This window comes from Vulpes lagopus, chromosome 3 (assembly GCF_018345385.1).
Source record: "Vulpes lagopus strain Blue_001 chromosome 3, ASM1834538v1, whole genome shotgun sequence".
NCBI lineage: Eukaryota > Metazoa > Chordata > Mammalia > Carnivora > Canidae > Vulpes > Vulpes lagopus.
This window is the reverse complement of record NC_054826.1, coordinates 152,324,391-152,342,890: the sequence shown is the minus strand read 5'-3', so window position 1 is coordinate 152,342,890 and position 18,500 is coordinate 152,324,391. Positions and strand designations below refer to the sequence as shown.

Sequence of the window (18,500 nt, the reverse complement as noted above, 5' to 3'; positions counted from 1 at the left end):
TTTCCATCATCTCTACTACTAGTACATTGGAGTGAGCTACCATTATCTCACACTTTAATTATTTACATAGCTTCATAACAGTTACGGTTTTCTTGTCCCTTAGAACCTGTTTCTATTATCCCTTTAATAGTTATTAAATATAGCAGAATTTTCAAGTAGAACATTATGTGTATCCTAATGTGAAGGAATATGAAATACAGGGCACCATTTATAAAGTATTCTTGCCCCCAGGTGACTAATTTGTATCAATTGAAGGCCATACAGTTAACTCTTTACAAGCGATAGAGGTCTTCATTTCAAGAATGCTTGTGAAATGAGGTTGGCTGGGAAGATGGAATAGGAGGACCCTAAGCTCACCTCATTCCATGGATACAGCTAGGGTAACATTCATCTCAGTATAAATAACCCAGAAAATGACTGAAAAAGACTGGCCGATAATCTCTGTAACTAAAGATAGGGAAGAGGCCACATTGAAGGAGTTAGGAAGGGCAAAGACATGATCTGAGAGCAAAATGGACCATGGTCATCTTGGGGCCTTCAGTGGGCAGAGAACCAGTGGTGTGGAGAAGGATGGAAAACAGATTTTCACACGGGGAGCCCACAAACAAGGAGGACGAATGCCTGTAATATTTGCCTTTATAAATGCAAGGGGCTGAATTTCTTGAGTTCTTAAACCAACAGTACTTAAAGCCTAGAACTTTAAAAATCAGAGGGCTCTGCTTTAGGAAAGCACAGAGGGTGGTAGAAAGTAGAGCCCCTGCCCATAAAGAGCTCACAAAATAGCCCACGCAGATACAAGGTAGAACCAGTGGTTTGAAAAATGCTGGGGGTAGATGAGAGGAAGTGTGATTTGCTCATCTAAGAGCATAACCCAGAGACACAGCAATCACTAGGAGACCCCTCCAAGAACAAAGTAGCTAGTAGGTGCCATTTCCGTTTCCCATGCCCCAGAATAAATACTGACCACTTCTAGGAACCCATGTGGTGCCTACAGTTGTTACCTGACGTGCTTGCACCAAGCCCTGCCCCCTCGTCCTTTGGCAGATCAGCCCTTCCCAGTCCAGCTCGCCTCAGTCCTGATGCTACAGGTTCCATCCCTAGAAGACTGGTGCAAACCCTGCCAACACCAAATCTGCTGACCCGTGCATTTTGCAGGACCTCACTTTTGAAAGTACTAGGGGTAGGTCTTGTTTTACAAGCTGATGGCCACACACTTTCTTTAAGTGTACCCCACTCGGGGATCACTGAATGGCTCACCGGTTTAGTGCCTACCTTCAGCCCAGGCATGATCCTGGAGTCCTGGGATCGAGTCCCGCATCAGGCTCCCTGGATGGAGCCTGCTTCTCCCTCTGCCTGTGTCTCTGCCTCTCTCTCTCTCTCCCTCTCTCTCTCTCTCCCTCTCTCTCTCTCTCTCACATGAATAAATAATAAAATAAAATCTTAAAAAAAAATAAACATACTCCATTCCTGCTGGAGACAAAAATGATACAATAGGCAAAGAGAGCCTCTGTAGACAACAGAACCAAAGGAAAAAGAAGCCAAGACTCAATAGCAGACAGAGCACATGCAACACACATAGGAGACACTTCTTGGAGCGCCAGGCCCTGAGGAACAGGGGACGCTGTCCTGAAGGGCACTGTAAGACCTCTTTTTCATAAGGCTATTATTGTTAAGAGCAAGAGAAGTAGCTGCCTTTTCTAACACAGAGAAACAGAAACAGACAAAATTAGAGAAATCCCTCCCAAATAAAAGAACGGGACCAAACCACTGTAAGAGACCAAAGGGAAACATATAAGTAATATGCCTGATAGAAAATTTAAAGTAATGATCATAAACATACTCCCTGGACTTGAGAAAAGAGTGGAGGACATCAGTGAGACCCTTAACAAAGAGATTTTTTTAAAAACGAACCAATCGGAGATGAAAAATACAGTAAATAAAATTTAAAATACATTTAATGGAATAAATGCCAGGCGAGATGAAGCAAAGGAAGAAATTAATTACCTGGAAGACAAGTAAGGAAAGTAACCATTCTCAGAAGAAGAGAAGAAATAAAAAAATTACATAGAAACAAAATGAACAAAGGTCTGAAATCTTTCAGCTACAGCAAAAGTGGTTGTAAGAGGGAAGTTTATAGTAATACAGCCCTACCTTAAGCAAGAAAAATCTCAATCTAACCTTACACCTAAAGGGGCTAGAAAAAGAAAAAACTCCAACCCAGCAAAGAAAGGAAATAGTAAAGATTCAAATAGAATTAAATAGTTAGAACAATAGATTGAGAAATCAGGAACTGTTTCTTTGAAAAAGATCAACAAAGTCAATAAATCTCTAGCAAGACTCATTAAAAAAGAGAGAGAAGACCCAAATAAAATCACTAATGAAAAAGAAATAACACCACAGAAATACAAACAATTGTAACAGAATATTATGAAAACCTATATGCCAACAAATTGGAAAACTTAAAAAATATGGATAAATTCCTAGAAACAATCTACCAAGCTAAAGCATGAAGAAATGGAAAATTTGACTAGACCAATTACTAGCAATGAAATTAAATCAGTAGTCAAAAAAGCCTCCCCAAAAAACAAAAATTCAGGACAAGATGGCTTCACAGGCAAATTCTACCAAACATTTAAAGAGTTATTACCTATTCTCAAACTATTCCAAAAAAATACAAGAGGAAGGAAAACTTCCAAATCCATTCTATGAAGCCAGTATCAACCTGATACCAAAACCAGATAAAGACACTCCAAAAAAGAACTACAGGCCTATCTCTCATGAATATAGAAGCAAAAAAATCAACAAAATATTAGCAAACCAAATCCAACAGTACATTTAGAAATGCATACACCACAATCAAGTGGGATTTGTTCCTGGGATGCAAGGATAATTCAGTATTCATGAAACAATAAATGTGATATGTCACATCAATAAAAGGATAAAAACCGTTTCAATAGATGCAGAAAAAGCATTTGATAAAGTATAGCATCCATTCATGATAAAACCTCTGCAAAGTAAATCTAGAGGGAACATACGTCAATAGAATAGAGGCCTTATATGAAGAACTCCTAACCAACATGATACTCAATGGTGAAAACCTGAGAGCTTTTCCCCCAGGGTCAGGAATAAGATAAAGAAGTCCACTCTTAACCACTTTTATTCAGCATAGTACTAGAAGTGCTAGCCATAGTAATTAGACAACATAAAGAAATAAAAGGCATCCAGATTGGTGGAAGGAAGGAAGAGTAAAATTTTCACTGTTTGCAGATGACATACTATATATAGAAAACCCTAAAGACTCCACCAGAAGACTACTAGAACTCATAAATGAATTCAGTAAAGTCACAGAATACAAAAGTAATGTATAGAAATGTGTTGCATTCCTGGGATGCCTGGGTGGCTCAGTGGTTGAACATCTGCCTTTGGCTCAGGGTGTGATCCCAGGGTCTTGAGATCAAATCCCACATCAGGTTTCCCGCAGGGAGCTTGCTTCTACCTCTGCCTATGTCTCTGCCTCTCTCTCTCTCTCTCTCTCTCTCTCTCTGCCTCTCATGAATAAATAAGATCTTTAAAAAAATTCTGTTGCATTCTTATACACTAATAATGAAGCAGCAGAAAGTGAAATTAAGAAAATAATCCCATTTACAATTGCACCAAAACCAATAAAATATCTAGGAATAAACTTATGAAAGACCTGTATTTTGGAAACCATAAAACACTGATGGAAGAAATTCAAGACAATGCAAAGCCATTCCATGCTCATGGGTTAAAGAGCGAATATTGTTAAAATGTTTATACTACCCAAAGCAATCTACAGATTTAATGTAATCCCCATCGAAATACTAACAATTTTTCACAGAACTAAAACAATCCTAAAATTCATATGGAACCACGAAAGACCATGAAGCCAAAGCAATCTTGAAAAACAAAACACTGGAGGAATCACAATTCCAGATTTCAAGTCATATGACAAAGCAGTAGCAATTAAAACAGTGTCATACTGAGATAAAAATAGACACATAGATCAGTGGACTAGAACAGAAAACTCAGAAATAAACCCATAATTATATGGTCAATTAATCTTCAACAAAGAAGAAATGAATATACAATGGGAAAAAGACAGTTTCTTCAACAAATGGTGTTGGGAAAACTGGACAGCCACATGCAAAAGAATGAAACTGGGCCACTTTCTTTCACCATACACAGAAATAAAATGGATTAAAAACCTAAATGCAAGACCTGAAACCATGAAATCCTAGAAGAGAGTATTTCTCTGACATCAGTCATGGCAACATTTTTCTATGTATGTCTCCTGAGGCAAGGAAAATAAAAGCAAAAATAAACTATTGGGACTACATCAAAATAAAAAGCTTCTGCACTGTGAAGGAAATAACAAAGTAAAAGGGAGAAGATATTTGCAGATGACATCCAAAGTATTTTTAAAAATTGATGCAACTCATCCAAAAAACAATCTAAGAAGTGGGCAGCAGATACGAACAGACATCTCTCCAAAGAAGATATCCGGATGGCTAAAAGACACATGAAAGGATGCTCAACATCACTCATCATCAAGGAAATGCAAATCAAAACCACAAAGAAAAAAAAAACAAAAACAAAAAAAACAAAACCACAAAGAGATATTACCTCATGCCTGCCAGAATGGCTAAAGTCAAAAATAAAAGAAAAAAGTGTTGGAGGATGTGGAGAAAAAGGAATCTTCTTGCACTATTGGGACTGCAAATTGGTGTAGCCACCATTAAAAACAGTATGGAGATTTGTCAAAAAGTTAAAAATAGAATTACCCTTCAATCTAGTAATCACACTACAGAGTATTTACACCAAAGAATATAAAAACACTAATTCAAAGGGATATATGCACCTCTGTTTTTTTACAGCATTATTTACAATAGCCAAACTACATGCAGCTCAAGTGTCCATTGGTAGGTGACTGGATAAAGAAGTCTATATATCATGGAATATTATTCAGCCATAAAAAAGAATGAAATCTTGCCACTTGCAACAACATGGATAGAGCTAGAGAGTATAATGCCCAGCGAAATAAAAGAAAGACAAATAGTATGTGGTCCTACTCAAATATGGAATTTAAGAAACAAAGTAAATGAGCAAAAAAGGGGGGAGGGCAGACAAACATGACTCTTAACTATAGGAAACAAACTGATGGGGAGGTGGGTTGGGGGAATGAGGAAAATAGAGGATGGGGATTAAAGAATACATTTTTCATGATTAGAAAATGATTTTAAAAAGGAAACTGCTATGCTAAAAAAAAAAAAGATTGTCATTAAGTTAAATGACATCTTAAGGAGATACTAAGGTAAATTTAGAATGCAAAACATTTTTTAAAACAACTGGCCCAGTCCCTTTAAAAAGTTAATGCCATGAAGGGGGGTGGGGGACCAATCTGGAAAACTTGCAGATTCAGATTTTTAAGGTTATGACAAACCAAATGCAATGTGTTCTCCTTGATTCTAGATTGAAAAAAATTCTGAGGACAAATGGATAATTAAGGAAATTTGAATATGGAATGGATATTATTTTACATTACAGGATTGTTAATTTTCTTAAATGTGAAAATGGTACGATGATTATGTTAGAGAAATCCTTATTTGTAGTATTTAGGAGTATATTTTCACAATGTCTGATTTACTTTGATATATCAATAAAGGGATAGAAGATTGTACAGATGATCTGATTGCAATATCTGTCCATTGATTGCCAGGGTTGATTTGACTGATCTGACAGCTAGGCAGGTCTCCTCTCCCTCCCTCACAGCTCCATGTGGATACCTCCTAAAGTTGCATGCTGGTTTGAAAGGGAGGTCCTTCCCCAATAGAGGAGGACCATTCTTCAGTCAAGGGCATATGAGGCTGCGCTTCTCTGCGAGAACCTCCAAACAAGCTCTCAGGGTCCAATTGTAGGTGAAGGTAGGGTAGTCAAGCTTCCAAGACTTAAGGCACATCCAAATAAGTAATTGCATGTGGCAGTCTGCCTTTAAGAAGAGAGAGGGTGAGAAGTAAATAGTATGATGTTAACTTTTGAATCTACGTAGTAGATACTTGAGTATTCGTAGTATTATTCTTTTTATTTGTATGTATGTTTAGAATTTTTCATATTAAAACAACAAAAATATAACATGAATGTCAGATGTCCTTTTGTTAAAATCCTATATTGATTCCCCATTTTGTGAGATGAAGACCTTATAATGGCCTGGAAAAACCTATTTAATTTGTTCCTTGTCCTTTTCATTTTTATCTCTTGCTGATCTCTCTGCTTTAGTCATACTAGCACTCTCTCACCTTAAGACCTTTGCTTTAGAGGTGCCTGGGTGGCTCAGTCAGTTAAGCATCTGCTTTCTGCTCAGGTCACAATCTCAAGGTCCTGGGATTGAGCCCCACCAGAACAGGCTCCCTGCTCAGTAGGAATCTGCTTCTCCCTCTACCAGCAAACACCCCCCACCCCAACATGTGCTCTCTCTCTCTCTCTCTCTCTCTCTCCCCCTCTCAAATACATAAAATATTTTTTTTATAAAAAAAAGACCCTTGCTTTAGCTCTTCTTGGAATTCGTTCCCTCTATATCATCACTTGGAAAATTGTTTCTTCACCTGCAGTTTTTACTCAGATCTCACCTTTTTTCATAAGACCTACCCAGACTATTTAAAACTGAAACCTACTTCCCCTTTTATTTTCCCAATTTTCCTTACCCTGCTCTACTTATTCTTTTTTTCAGTACTTGCCACTTTCTAATGTACTGTATAACTTATCAGTGTTTTATATTTATTGCTGATTGTTTATATTCCTCACAGGCCTGGGACTAGTCTGAGACAAATGAGTGAGTCACTTGCCTTGGGTGCAAAATTTAAGGGGCACACATAAAAAAACTTCCATAAGTAAGATAAATAATACAATATGAGATTTTTTAAATGAAAAACTGATGCGGGGCAACTGGGTGGCTCAGTGGTTGAATGTATGCTCAGGTCGTGATCCCGGGGTCCTAGGAGAGAGTCCCATATTGGGCTCCCTGCAGGGAGCCTCCTTCTCCCTCTGCTTATGTCTCTACTTCTCTCTGTGTGTCTCTCATGAATAAATAAATAAAATACTAGAAAAAAAAAAAGAAAAACTGATGCAAAAAATCCATAATAGCATTTTATATAGAAATAGAATCTGATGGTCCTATGCATAGCCATTTTGGAGCCTGAAGCAAAAGGCAAAATATGTGCCCATAAATATACCTTTTAGTGTATTTCTAAATGGTTAATAGTTTTGATAAAAATATTACTGATGAGCTTGCTTTTATGAAAGCCAAGAAAGTAAAATTATAATAAATTCATGTTTCAATATAAATAGAATATTTGAGCTCAAAGTAATATTGTGTTAATATATACTTCTAAATTTTTCAGTATTTTTTTCAACTATTTGGTTATTCTGGAAAAAGTTGACCATTAAGAAATATATTTCTCTTTTTAAAAACACATAATGAGGTTCACATCTCCGGCTCTAATAGTATTAAATTCTCTATTTAAATTTTTGACACTTTGTTTATCATGAAAGTTTTTGCATTGAGTAATTTGGTTTTTTTAAATGTTATTTATCTTTATTACTGAGGTTTTGGTACAGCCTTAAATTTTGTACCTGAGGTGAGTGCCTCACTTGCCTCACCCTTCTTGTCCTTATACCTCATTAGAATGTTAATTTATATACATAGTCAAAGATTTTTGTCTTATTGACTGTGTATTCTTAATGCTTAGACCAGTGCTGGAACATGGTACTCATTTAATAAATATTTGTTAAGGGAATGAATAAACACAAATTCACTATAAATTATTTTACATCACAAAATGCTTCAAAGGCCAAGAAATGTTTTATTAACTATATTTTCTCTGTATTGCCTACTCATTCAACTATGGAATTTATACAACTTTGACTTCTAGTTCATAAACTGTTATAAAAATATTGACAGAACTTGGCTTATAAAAACAGTAAAATATTTAGCTCAAATATTTTTTCTTATTTCTATATATAAAGGATAAGATCGTATTAAGTTTTTTGAAGGCTTTGCAAATATTTAATTGTGTATTTACTAAATATAGTATTAGTTGTATAGTGTACTGCTGCTATGAATATTATGGTATAACTAGGGAATTATCTTTTAAATGCTCTGGTGTTCAAAATACAACATATGGCAAACTTCACATCAGATCTATACATACATCAAATGTATGGAAATAATTTACTTGGTCTGTAAAAACAACTTGAGCAAAATATTCAGATCAAGAACCAATATTATCTCCTATAAAAATTTCTAATTTCAAAAAAAAAAATTTCTAATTTCAATGATAGGTTATATTCAAATTTTTAAAGTTTTTCTCAGATATTTAATATTACAGAGTATAATCATTTAAATTTTAATATGCAGTTAATAACTTCATTAAACTAAAAGATAAGACCATTTGCTATAATTGTTCTGTTTCTGTTGTAGTCTAAATATTCTTTTAAATAGAAGGATTCTAACTGAGGTTTAACAAAACATTAATAGAAAAGAAAGTGGTATTTATAAGCATAGACAAGCCAAGCTGACAGACATGACCTATATAAGAACAACTATTTCCTTCCTTATCACCATCAGGAATAGGTTCTTCCTAGAATTCTAGGAAACAAAAATATTTCCCAAACCACTGTTTTCACACTTTTGCAGTTACAGAGAACTAGCAATTATCACCACTATGTTAGGGAGACAATATGTAAAGTATAAGGATTCCACAAGATCACCTCAACATAACTGAGTAGGTAGGGACCAGGGGAGAAGGAAACTATGGTAACCAGAAAACTGATCTTGGTGGTCTGGTACTCTTAGGTCAAGCCACCAAAAGAATACTGTCAGAGATGTTAGGGTATCCTAGAACTACATCTATGACATTGTTTCTAGTGAGAAGATTGTTTCTAGTGAGAAGATGTGCCCCAAGTACTGAGTAGCCAACTAACCAAAATTCTTGCTCTTCATTTTGTTTTTTGTGTTTGTTCATAAGGATACATGTATTCCATGTTTTATTTCTATTCTGTTTATTAAGCTTAAAATTCTAGAGAACATCAGTTGATTTTTTTAATTTTAAAGGTATTTTAACTGACATTCTTCTCAATTTATTCAGTTGGTGGAACTTCATGTTTTTTATGTCCCTGAAGGATCATGGAACTATAAGCTAAATACCATTTCAATAGAAGTTGTTAACAAATTCATTTCAGCTGGATTTATAAGGCAAGTATTTTGTGGTCATGTTATAATGTGCCTGAAAAACAATCCTTTTTTCTGCAGAGAAAAAATTTTTTTGGAAATTTAAGTTATAAGTGAAAAGCTCTGGTCCATGTAATGATTTTCTAACTTAATACTATCAATAGATAATGCTATATAACAGTTAATAAGTACTGTAGGAACAGGTGTCAGTCATAGTACTGCCACCCAGAAAAAAAGGTATAACTGGTATATTACTATTGTTATACACAAAGAGAATTAAAAGAGAAATTTTCTGAAATTAGAAATCTGTTGAAGAATTGTAAATAGTGGTTAAATCAGTATATGTTGTACATACACTTACATAGATGCATATCCTATCTCTTTAGCTCTTCACTCCCATAATACTTTTTTGTTTAGATCTTTTCAGATCACTATATTTAAGATTATAGTTACCCTCCCTTCCCTGCTTTATTTTTCTTTATAGTACTTAGCAGTATCTTATGAATTATCTGTTTTTCTTAGTTTATTTTTCTTTCCCATCACTAGATTTGTAAAGTCTGTAAGGGCAGAAATTTTTGTCTCTTTTGTTGATTGCCATATCCCCATCCCTTAGAACAATACTTGACATATAGTGAGTGCTCAATAAATATTTCTTGGTTGAATGAATTATTTAATTTTTCCCCTTAAGATTCTAGAAAAACAAGAACTCAAAACAGTAGCTAAATGATGGCTTTAAATTTTAGATGTTAAGGAGTAAAATATTCCTAATGATGAGCAAGGTTATGGAGTCTGACAATATTTGATTTTCAAAGAAATTTTTAAGCACTAGCTAATCCTGTCAAACTTCCAAAATAAACATCTGTGGCTAAATCATTTTTTATGTATAAAAGTGTATAAATTCTATAGCAAAATTTTTTTTAATAATACAGGTTGGAGGTGGATGAGGAAAGTAGACAAGCATTTCCCTTTTCAGCATAGAAAGGACTTTTATAAACAGAATTTATTTGCATAATCATTTTATTTTTTTAATTTTCTGAAGTTTTACAAAGTGCTAGGCAATATAAAAACAATATATTAAACTATGATGCATTAAATTGGTATTTATGTTTGAGATAGCTGACTAATGTTATTGAATTTGTGGTATAGCTGAAACCTATTTCATTTTACATTATTTTACATTACATTTACATTAGGCAATGTCATGATATTTCAGAGTATCTCCTCATCTTACTTTACAAGCCCTGAGAGAGCGACTTGGTGAGTTCCTTGGTGAAGATGCTATTGCAGAAAAATTTTTATTTCTGAAATGCATTGGAAATAATCTAGCTGTGGTAAGTTTTCTTATTTTTCCTTTTGATTAAAGAAAAGCATAACTGAACAAATTATGTTTCTTAAATGCTTATCAACTCAGCTTATCAATTCAGCTTCTATTATATGGAATAAGTAATATCAATTATAATGAAATGGAAATATCACTAAATACACAGATTATTAAAAAATGGGCCTTACTGGGATATTATTGGGCACTAAAATGATGGAGATATTTTTGGGTGTGTATTTCCTAGGGAAGAAAAGGAAGACAAAATTAAAATGTGATTATATAAGTAATATGTATTTTTAAATATAAATGAGTGTTTGAAAACTTTTTTTTTGAGAGAGCATGTGCATGAGCTAGGGGAAGGGGCCAGGGGGTAGAGACAAGGAGAGAGAGAATCCTAAGCAGGTTTCATATTCAATGTGAGCCTGACACAGGGCTCAATCTCATGACCTGAGCCAAAAATCAAGAGTCAGCTGCTCAACCCACTGAGTTGCCCCCAAAAACATTTTAAGTAAGTACTTGTGTTCTGGACAAAAATAGATCCTCACTGTTTGCGCCACAGCTAGCCTTTTGGTATGAAATGATAGTACTTTTAACAATTGTTCGTTTCAGCTATTATCTGTTGAACACTTCTGTTTGTAGTTTCTGTGTTTTAATGGCAGGATTTTCCAACTAGAGTTTCCCTAGATAAAATTCGTAATCCAGCAGGCCATCAGATCTCAAACTTTCTGCTTTCTCTTATCTACATAAGGTTTATTTCTTTAATCAAGACTTTCTATATTTAAACAAAAATTCAGTATTTTCCTATTCCACTCTAGTTAGCACACTGTCATTAGTATGTATTTTTTTATGTGATTGTTTAACATCTGACTCTGCTATTAGACTATAACTCCCTATGAGCAAGGACTTTTATTTTATTCACTACTGTATTTATAGCCAATGCCTAACAAAGTGTTTAGCACTTAGAGGCATTTAAATGTTTGTTGAACAAATTAAATAATGAATGATAATGGGGAAAAAAAAGCATTTCTCTCCAAAGTAGTACTGTAAAGGAATTTGTTATGTAGAATTCTCAGGATCAGCAGCTAAATTTGAAGTTTTTGTCATTTGAATTCTGTTCAGTATGGTAGAATATTAATTTACTCATCTTTAAAATTTTCTTAAACAAGAAAGAAAAAGAACAATTCTTAGAACTTTTTGTTCTTTTTCATAATATCTAAAAAGGGACCTTAATAAGGATAATTTAAATCAACTTCTAAAGTTCTTCTAATATTTTATTATTTTCAAGAAATTTTTATTGATGTTTTTCTCTAAACAAAATGAGAAAAAAGGGGATCCCTGGGTGGCTCAGCGGTTTAGCGCCTGCCTTTGGCCCGGGGTGCGGTCCTGGAGTCCCGGGATCAAGTGCCGCGTTGGGCTCCCGGTGTGGAGCCTGCTTCTCCCTCCTCCTGTGTCTCTGCCTGTCTCTCTCTCTCTCTATGTCTATCATAAATAAATAAATAAACAAACAAACAAATAAATCTTTTAAAAAAATGAGAAAAAAGAATTGGAAATCGATCCTGCCCTTAAAGAATATTCGCTGTAGTGTTGAAGAGAAAATACATAAATAATTAAAATAGCATATTTTGTACATTCAGAAGAAGAAAGATTACTTTCAGCAGAAGAAGAAGAGAGGTAGAGAACTTTGAAGAAAAAATGATACTCAGTTTGGATCTTGAAAGATAAATATTTGATCTTGCAAAGATGTGGGTGGGAAAGCTTTCTGAGCATATAGAATGAGCACAGAAGTAGAAAAACAGACAACTGTTTTGTAGAAAAAGTAGATGGTTCCTTTTTTACTTTAACATGGTCTGAAAAGGAATAGAGAACAAATTGTAAAATCATTTGTTCGAAGTCTTGAATGCCAGATTAATGAGTATTGTTTCTGAAGCATTGATGTTTTTGAGTAAAAGATGACATGATGAGGGTCTTAAGAGACTAGAGGCAAGGATTTTAACTTTTGCAATGGTTAGGTCAGAGATATGGAGGACCTAAGAAATAGGCTCCTTCTCAAATTTCCCCTACCACTATTTTTCTCCTTGGTTCTTCATTTGAAACACAAAAATCTTTGGTCCTCAAATACAGCAAACTCCTTTCTGATTTATGTTCTTTACACTTGCCTGAAAATCACTTCCCCGTGATTTCAAATAGCTTGCTTTTTCTTTTAGGTCTCAGGCTCAATTTTTATCTTTTCAAAAGGGCCTTCTCTGACTACCTAGTTTTTAGATATTCTTTCTCTTACACTAGTCTCTATTATGTCACTTTTTTGTTTTCATAAATCACGTATCACTATCCTAAATCATGTTTATTTAACCTCTGTTCTCCTAAGTAGAAATAAGCTACATAAAGCAAGAACTTTGCCTTGTTTACCATTGTATCTCCCACCATATAGAATACTGCCTGACTCATAGTATGCCCTCAGTATTTGTTGAAAGGATAGATGGATGGATGGATGAATAAGAAATTAATTCTTTGGGTTGTATATTTAGGAAATAGAGTTTACAACATTGGACTCTGGAACCAGATTATCTGATTTTGAATCCCAATTTGGAATATGCCTAGTTATAAAATTATAGGCAAGTTATTTCTTTCCTCAATCCTTTTGTCTGTGAACTATATATATGTGCCTTTCACATAGAATTGTGGAGATTAACTAAGCTAATATATGTAAAGCACTTAGAATAGTGCTTGGCATATAGTGAGTCCATGCAAGTGATAGCCATAATTATTACTACCAAATGACATGGAATCTCTTTTACGTTTTGTACAGTGAGTAGAAATAGGATTGTATTTTAAGTTTCTAGACTCTAGCCTTAATTATCAGCTTTAGATTTGATTTTTATGTCACAGATATGTGCCTTCTACAAAAAAGGAATAAAAATAATTGAAAACATAAAAAATCTTTATTTTTTGTCATTTATTTATTCTAGGTGAAGGCAAAACAAGAATCGGAACTGAAACTCAAATCATTTGCTCCTCCATATGTATGTAATGTGATGTTTTAAACTTATGTTAATTTTTAACTTACTGTATTTTAAATTACAAACTAATTTTTTAAATTTCCTATATGTTTTAGGCTCTTCAACCAGAATTATATTTGCTTCCTATAATGGATCATTTAGGAAATATTTATTCAGCATCAACTGTCTCTTTAGATGGGCGGCAGACTAATAATGGTGTTGCTGAGGCTGATGGAATAATCCACAGACCACTTAGTGTAACTCTGTTGAAGGAAAAACCTGGAACAGATCCCAGTTTTTTAGTAAACACTTTGAAAGAGCTTCTTAACAAGAATCAGGAAGAAGGTGATTTCAACTGGAATGGGAAGAACAAAGAGGTTATTATAGTGCATTTTAGTAGTCAGGTCTCTGAGCAAATTCTGGCAAATCTGGCCTTACAAATGTGGCAGTATAAAAGGAAAGCTCAATTCCATTTTTTAAAAATAGTTTCATCAAGTGAGAGAAAGGAAAGAATTTAAGTACTATGTTAAAAAACAAAATACTTAAAAAAAAAACTTAAATGTACTTAAATAAGCTCTACTACCTTCTTTTAAATAGTTTCAGATAAAGTTAAGGTTAAAAAAGAAAGGAAGTGATTACTGCATCGAACATTGGTATTATTATAAGCGAGAAGAATCTTAGCCACAAAGACAGTAGCAAACCAAATCAAAACAACTAAAATGCTGGTAGACATTTGTATTTCAAAGAATCATAATTTATATGATTATATTTATCAGTGTACTGATAGTTCAGTTCTTAAAAAGTGATAGATAATTAAATAAAACTAAACATACAAATAAAGCTGGAGCTATATTCTAAGAACCTCCTGAAAAAATATTGCATAAGAAAATAAATGTGTGATGGGAAAGCAAAAATAACTCCAACTAATAATATCAATTACAACTGCAAAATATACATGTTTTCAACCAATTGCATTTTTCTCCACCTTCAATTATAGCTGTTCTTACATTCTAAATTTATGCTATATCCAGTGATAATTCAAACTTAGCACCTTCTTTATTTTTAGATGCGTTTAGTGTTTACCTTTCTGAGGTGTTTTACTATTTCTAATGAGACATGTGGATGAGATCTACCTGTTTTATTTGATGTCAGTGAGATGCTCAGTGAGATTTTGGTTTATGGCTTGTCTTTTTATTATCTTTATGATTATTTTGATGAAAGGAGTTCTTAAATTTTGTCAACATGTCCTAACAATTACAAGGATTGTGTTGACATCTTCAACACTTTGTCAGTTTTGCTTTATGTATTTTGAAGCTGTTATTAAATGCATGCACATTTAGGATTATTATGTCTTCTTGATGAATTGCTCCCAATGTGATTATGTTTCTCATTATTTCTGGTTGTAGTCTTTATTTTAAAGTTTAGTTAGCCTGGTATTAATATAGTCATTTGAGCTTTCTTTTGATTAGTGTTTGCAAGGTATATCTTTCTCCATGCCTTTATCTATTACTGAATATCCAAAGTGGGTTTCTTGTAGACAGCATATATTTAGGTCTTACTTTTTAGCCCAGTTTGACAATCTGTGCCTTTTACTAGGAGTATTTAGACCATTTATATTCGATGTAATTATTGATGTGGTTGGTTTTAAATCTACCACCTTGCTATTTGTTTTGTTTGTCTCTTCTGTCTTCTTAGTTTCTCCATTTTCTTGCCTTTTCCTGGATTGAGAAGTTTTTGATGATCCACTTTTATCTCTACTATTAGCTCACTATTTCTTATTTTAGAAAACTTTTAATGGTTGCTATAGGGTAGAGGTCATCAAATACCTATATTTATACTTTTTTAAAATCTTTTTTTAAGTAATTTCTACACCCAATATGGAGCTCGAACTCACACCCCAAGATCAAGAGTTGCTTGCCCCACTGACTGAGGTAGCCAGGCACCCATATTGTATTTTATTTTAATCCATGCCCTCTGTGGCTTTTTAAAATAAATAACTTTTATTGGAAGACAGCCATACTCACTAATTTACATATTTTCAATGACTATCTTTATACTATAATGATAGACTTGAGTAGTTGTGACAAAGACCAAATGGTCCATGAGCCTGAGATATTTAGTATCTAGCCCTTTAAGAAAAAGCTCACTGACTCTTGCTCTAAGCTACACATTATACACCTTTAAATTTGAAGTCTACTTTCAAATAGTATACAACTCCATATATAATATAAGAACTATATAGCAGTGGTGCTGTTGTCATACATTTTCCTTCTGAGTATAACTCCACAGTACATATTTACTTTACAATGTCAGTTATCTTTTAAGGAAATTAAAAGTAGGGGGAAAGTGACTTTTTATATTTAGGAGAGCTTCTCCACCCCCCCCCCCCCCCCAGTGGTAGTAAAACAATGCTTTGTATCAGTGGATGATCCTGGGCCCAAGATGATCCTTACAGCTTTCACTTCTACCCTTTCTTTAGGCTTTACCTATGCCTGATGATGAGAGGGTTTCCTACCGCTTCTCTAGTGATAAAACTTTTCAAAGCTAATATTGTTGGGAGGAGAGTCACCTGCTCTTCCTTTTAGAGCAGTTTTTTGTTTTTTGTTTTGTTTTGTTTTGCCTCTGTGCCTTTTCAAGGGCCAATAGGTTTTTGCATGGGTTCTGAGATAGGGGAGTTTCCTGTTCCTTCCCCCAGGGGCTTAAGACTTTTGCTTTGTGTGAAAGAATAGTGTTGAGAAGGATGGGGTTTCATACCTCTGTGCCAATCACTGATGGCTCTTTCAGGTCTCCTCTACCTCCAGTCTTTCCTATAAGTATGATACAGGCACATAGAAAGGAGCTTGCTATTAAGTATTGACTTCTGTTTGTGTCTGAGGATCCCAAGATTCCAAACTATACTAATAGCCTACATTGCCCTTTAGAATTCCTTAAGATATTAGCTATCTTCTTATTGTAATAGTAGTACCCCTTCCTCCTGTGCTCGGCCAAAGATGAAACAATTAGTTTTCAGCTAGGAGGGAACTGGAAATCAGTTCCTTGCAACTATAATTCTCTGATGAGTTCAAGAAAAGTTATTATTTTATAGGTTATTTACCTTTTTCTCTTTATTCAAGTGGGAGCACCGTTTCATCTTTTTATAATCCTATGCAGAAATGGAACTGCAGTTCTTAAATTTTAATATAATCAAATTTATTTGACATTTTCATTTATGGGTAATGTTATTTGTCTTTTTAAAAAATCCCTTTTCTACCCTGAGATCATGTATTATCTTTCAAACATTTTATGGTTTGCTTTTCCAACATAGTTTATCAACATATCCAGGAACTAATTTTTATATGTTATATGAGATAAAGTTCTTTAATTTCTTTTCCATATGTACTCTTCCCATTTGTTGATTATTGTGCAATTTCTTAAAAATGCCAAATTACTCTTTTGTGGTACATGAGAATGCAAGATATCTGAGGTCTAACATTATATTATCAAATATAGCTGGTAATTGCATAGTATGTTTTACAAATCCTTTAATGAAGGAGAAAAAGAATAATGCTTTACCCATTTCCATATCAAAATGGGTATTCCCTCTTATTATCATCTGTTCCTTACCATGGTTCCATGCAACACATCCATACATTTTTATGCCTCAACTTTAACGTGTTTAATACTTGACTCCATTGTTGCCCCAAACTAGTATACTTTCTTGACTTCTTTGGTTTCATCATTCCTCCAATTGTTCAGACGTTGAGTTTTGAAATATTCCTCACTGTAAAATAATAGATTCTTAAAGGAACCTTGAAAAACATCTTGTAGCCTCCTTGCTTATAATCTGCTTTCCAGTCTATTCTCCAGAGTGTAGTCAGCATTATTCTTCTTGTTACAGGCTGGATTATTTATCTCCCTGCTTGAAAACCTTTGAAAACTCACTGATTACTAGTTAAAGCCTAGTTCTTTAGGATGGCATAGACCACCCTTTGTATTCTGACTTTAAACCCAGGGTAGCAAATGTTTGGCCATGCAGATTGTTCACTGCCAAATTCCAGAAGGCTTCCTTTACTTAGATCATGATATGAATGGAGCTTTCAGGATTTGCTTAATGTGGTAGTTGATTCAGTAACTTTTAGTTATTAGTTACTACTACTACTACTACTACTACTACTACTACTATTATAGTTTGGGGGTAGAAAGGGAGGATGAAATACCATAAAGTACAACTGGAGAGATAGGTAGGGACTTGAACTTGAAGAGCCTTGGTTCCAAAACTAAAGAAGTTTTAGGCAGTGGGAAGCCATTTGAGCTTGTGTTTGTTTCTTCCAGGTTTTTATTTAAATTCCGGTTAGCTAACATACAGTGCAATATTACTCTCAGGAGTAGAATTTAGTGGCTTATCATTTATATATAATACCCAGTGCTCATCACAAGGGGTCTCCTCAATACCCATCACCATTTGGGACCCCTGGGTGGCTCAGTGGTTGAGCATCTGTCTTCAGCTCAGGTCATGATCATAGGGTCCTGGGATCAAGTCCCACATCGGGCTCCCCACAGGGACCCTGCTTCTCCCTCTGCCTATGTCTCTGCCTCTGTGTGTGTGTGTCTCGCATGAATAAATAAATCTTAAAAAAAAAATACCCATCACCAAGTAACCCATCCTCCTACCAGCTCCCCTCCTGTAACCCTCAGTTTGTTCTCTATAGCTAAGAGTCTGTTCTATGGTTTGTTTGCTCCCCTCCCCCATTATCATCTGTTTCATTTCTTAAATTCCACATATGAGTGAAATCATAGGGTATTTGTCTTTCTCTGACTGACTTGTTTCACCTAGCATAATACACTCCAGCTCCATTCACATTGTTGCAAATGGCAAGATTTCATTCTTTTTGATGGCTAAGTAATATTCCAGTGTACATGCGCGCGCGTGCGCGCACACACACGCCCCACAGCTTCTTTG

At 34.6% G+C, this 18,500-nt stretch overlaps 1 protein-coding gene across 4 annotated transcripts in view; it reads left to right on the top strand.

Moving 5' to 3' along the window:
- SPATA1 (spermatogenesis associated 1) overlaps positions 1–18,500 on the top strand; it is a 67,010-nt gene that overhangs the window by 11,661 nt on the left and 36,849 nt on the right. For all 4 annotated transcript variants that reach the window (XM_041750605.1, XM_041750603.1, XM_041750604.1 and 1 more), the window contains exons 3-6: positions 9,162–9,268; positions 10,458–10,575; positions 13,532–13,585; positions 13,678–13,906. In XM_041750605.1, the coding sequence (XP_041606539.1) occupies positions 9,162–9,268; positions 10,458–10,575; positions 13,532–13,585; positions 13,678–13,906 (508 nt within the window). The remainder of the gene's footprint in view (positions 1–9,161; positions 9,269–10,457; positions 10,576–13,531; positions 13,586–13,677; positions 13,907–18,500) is intronic.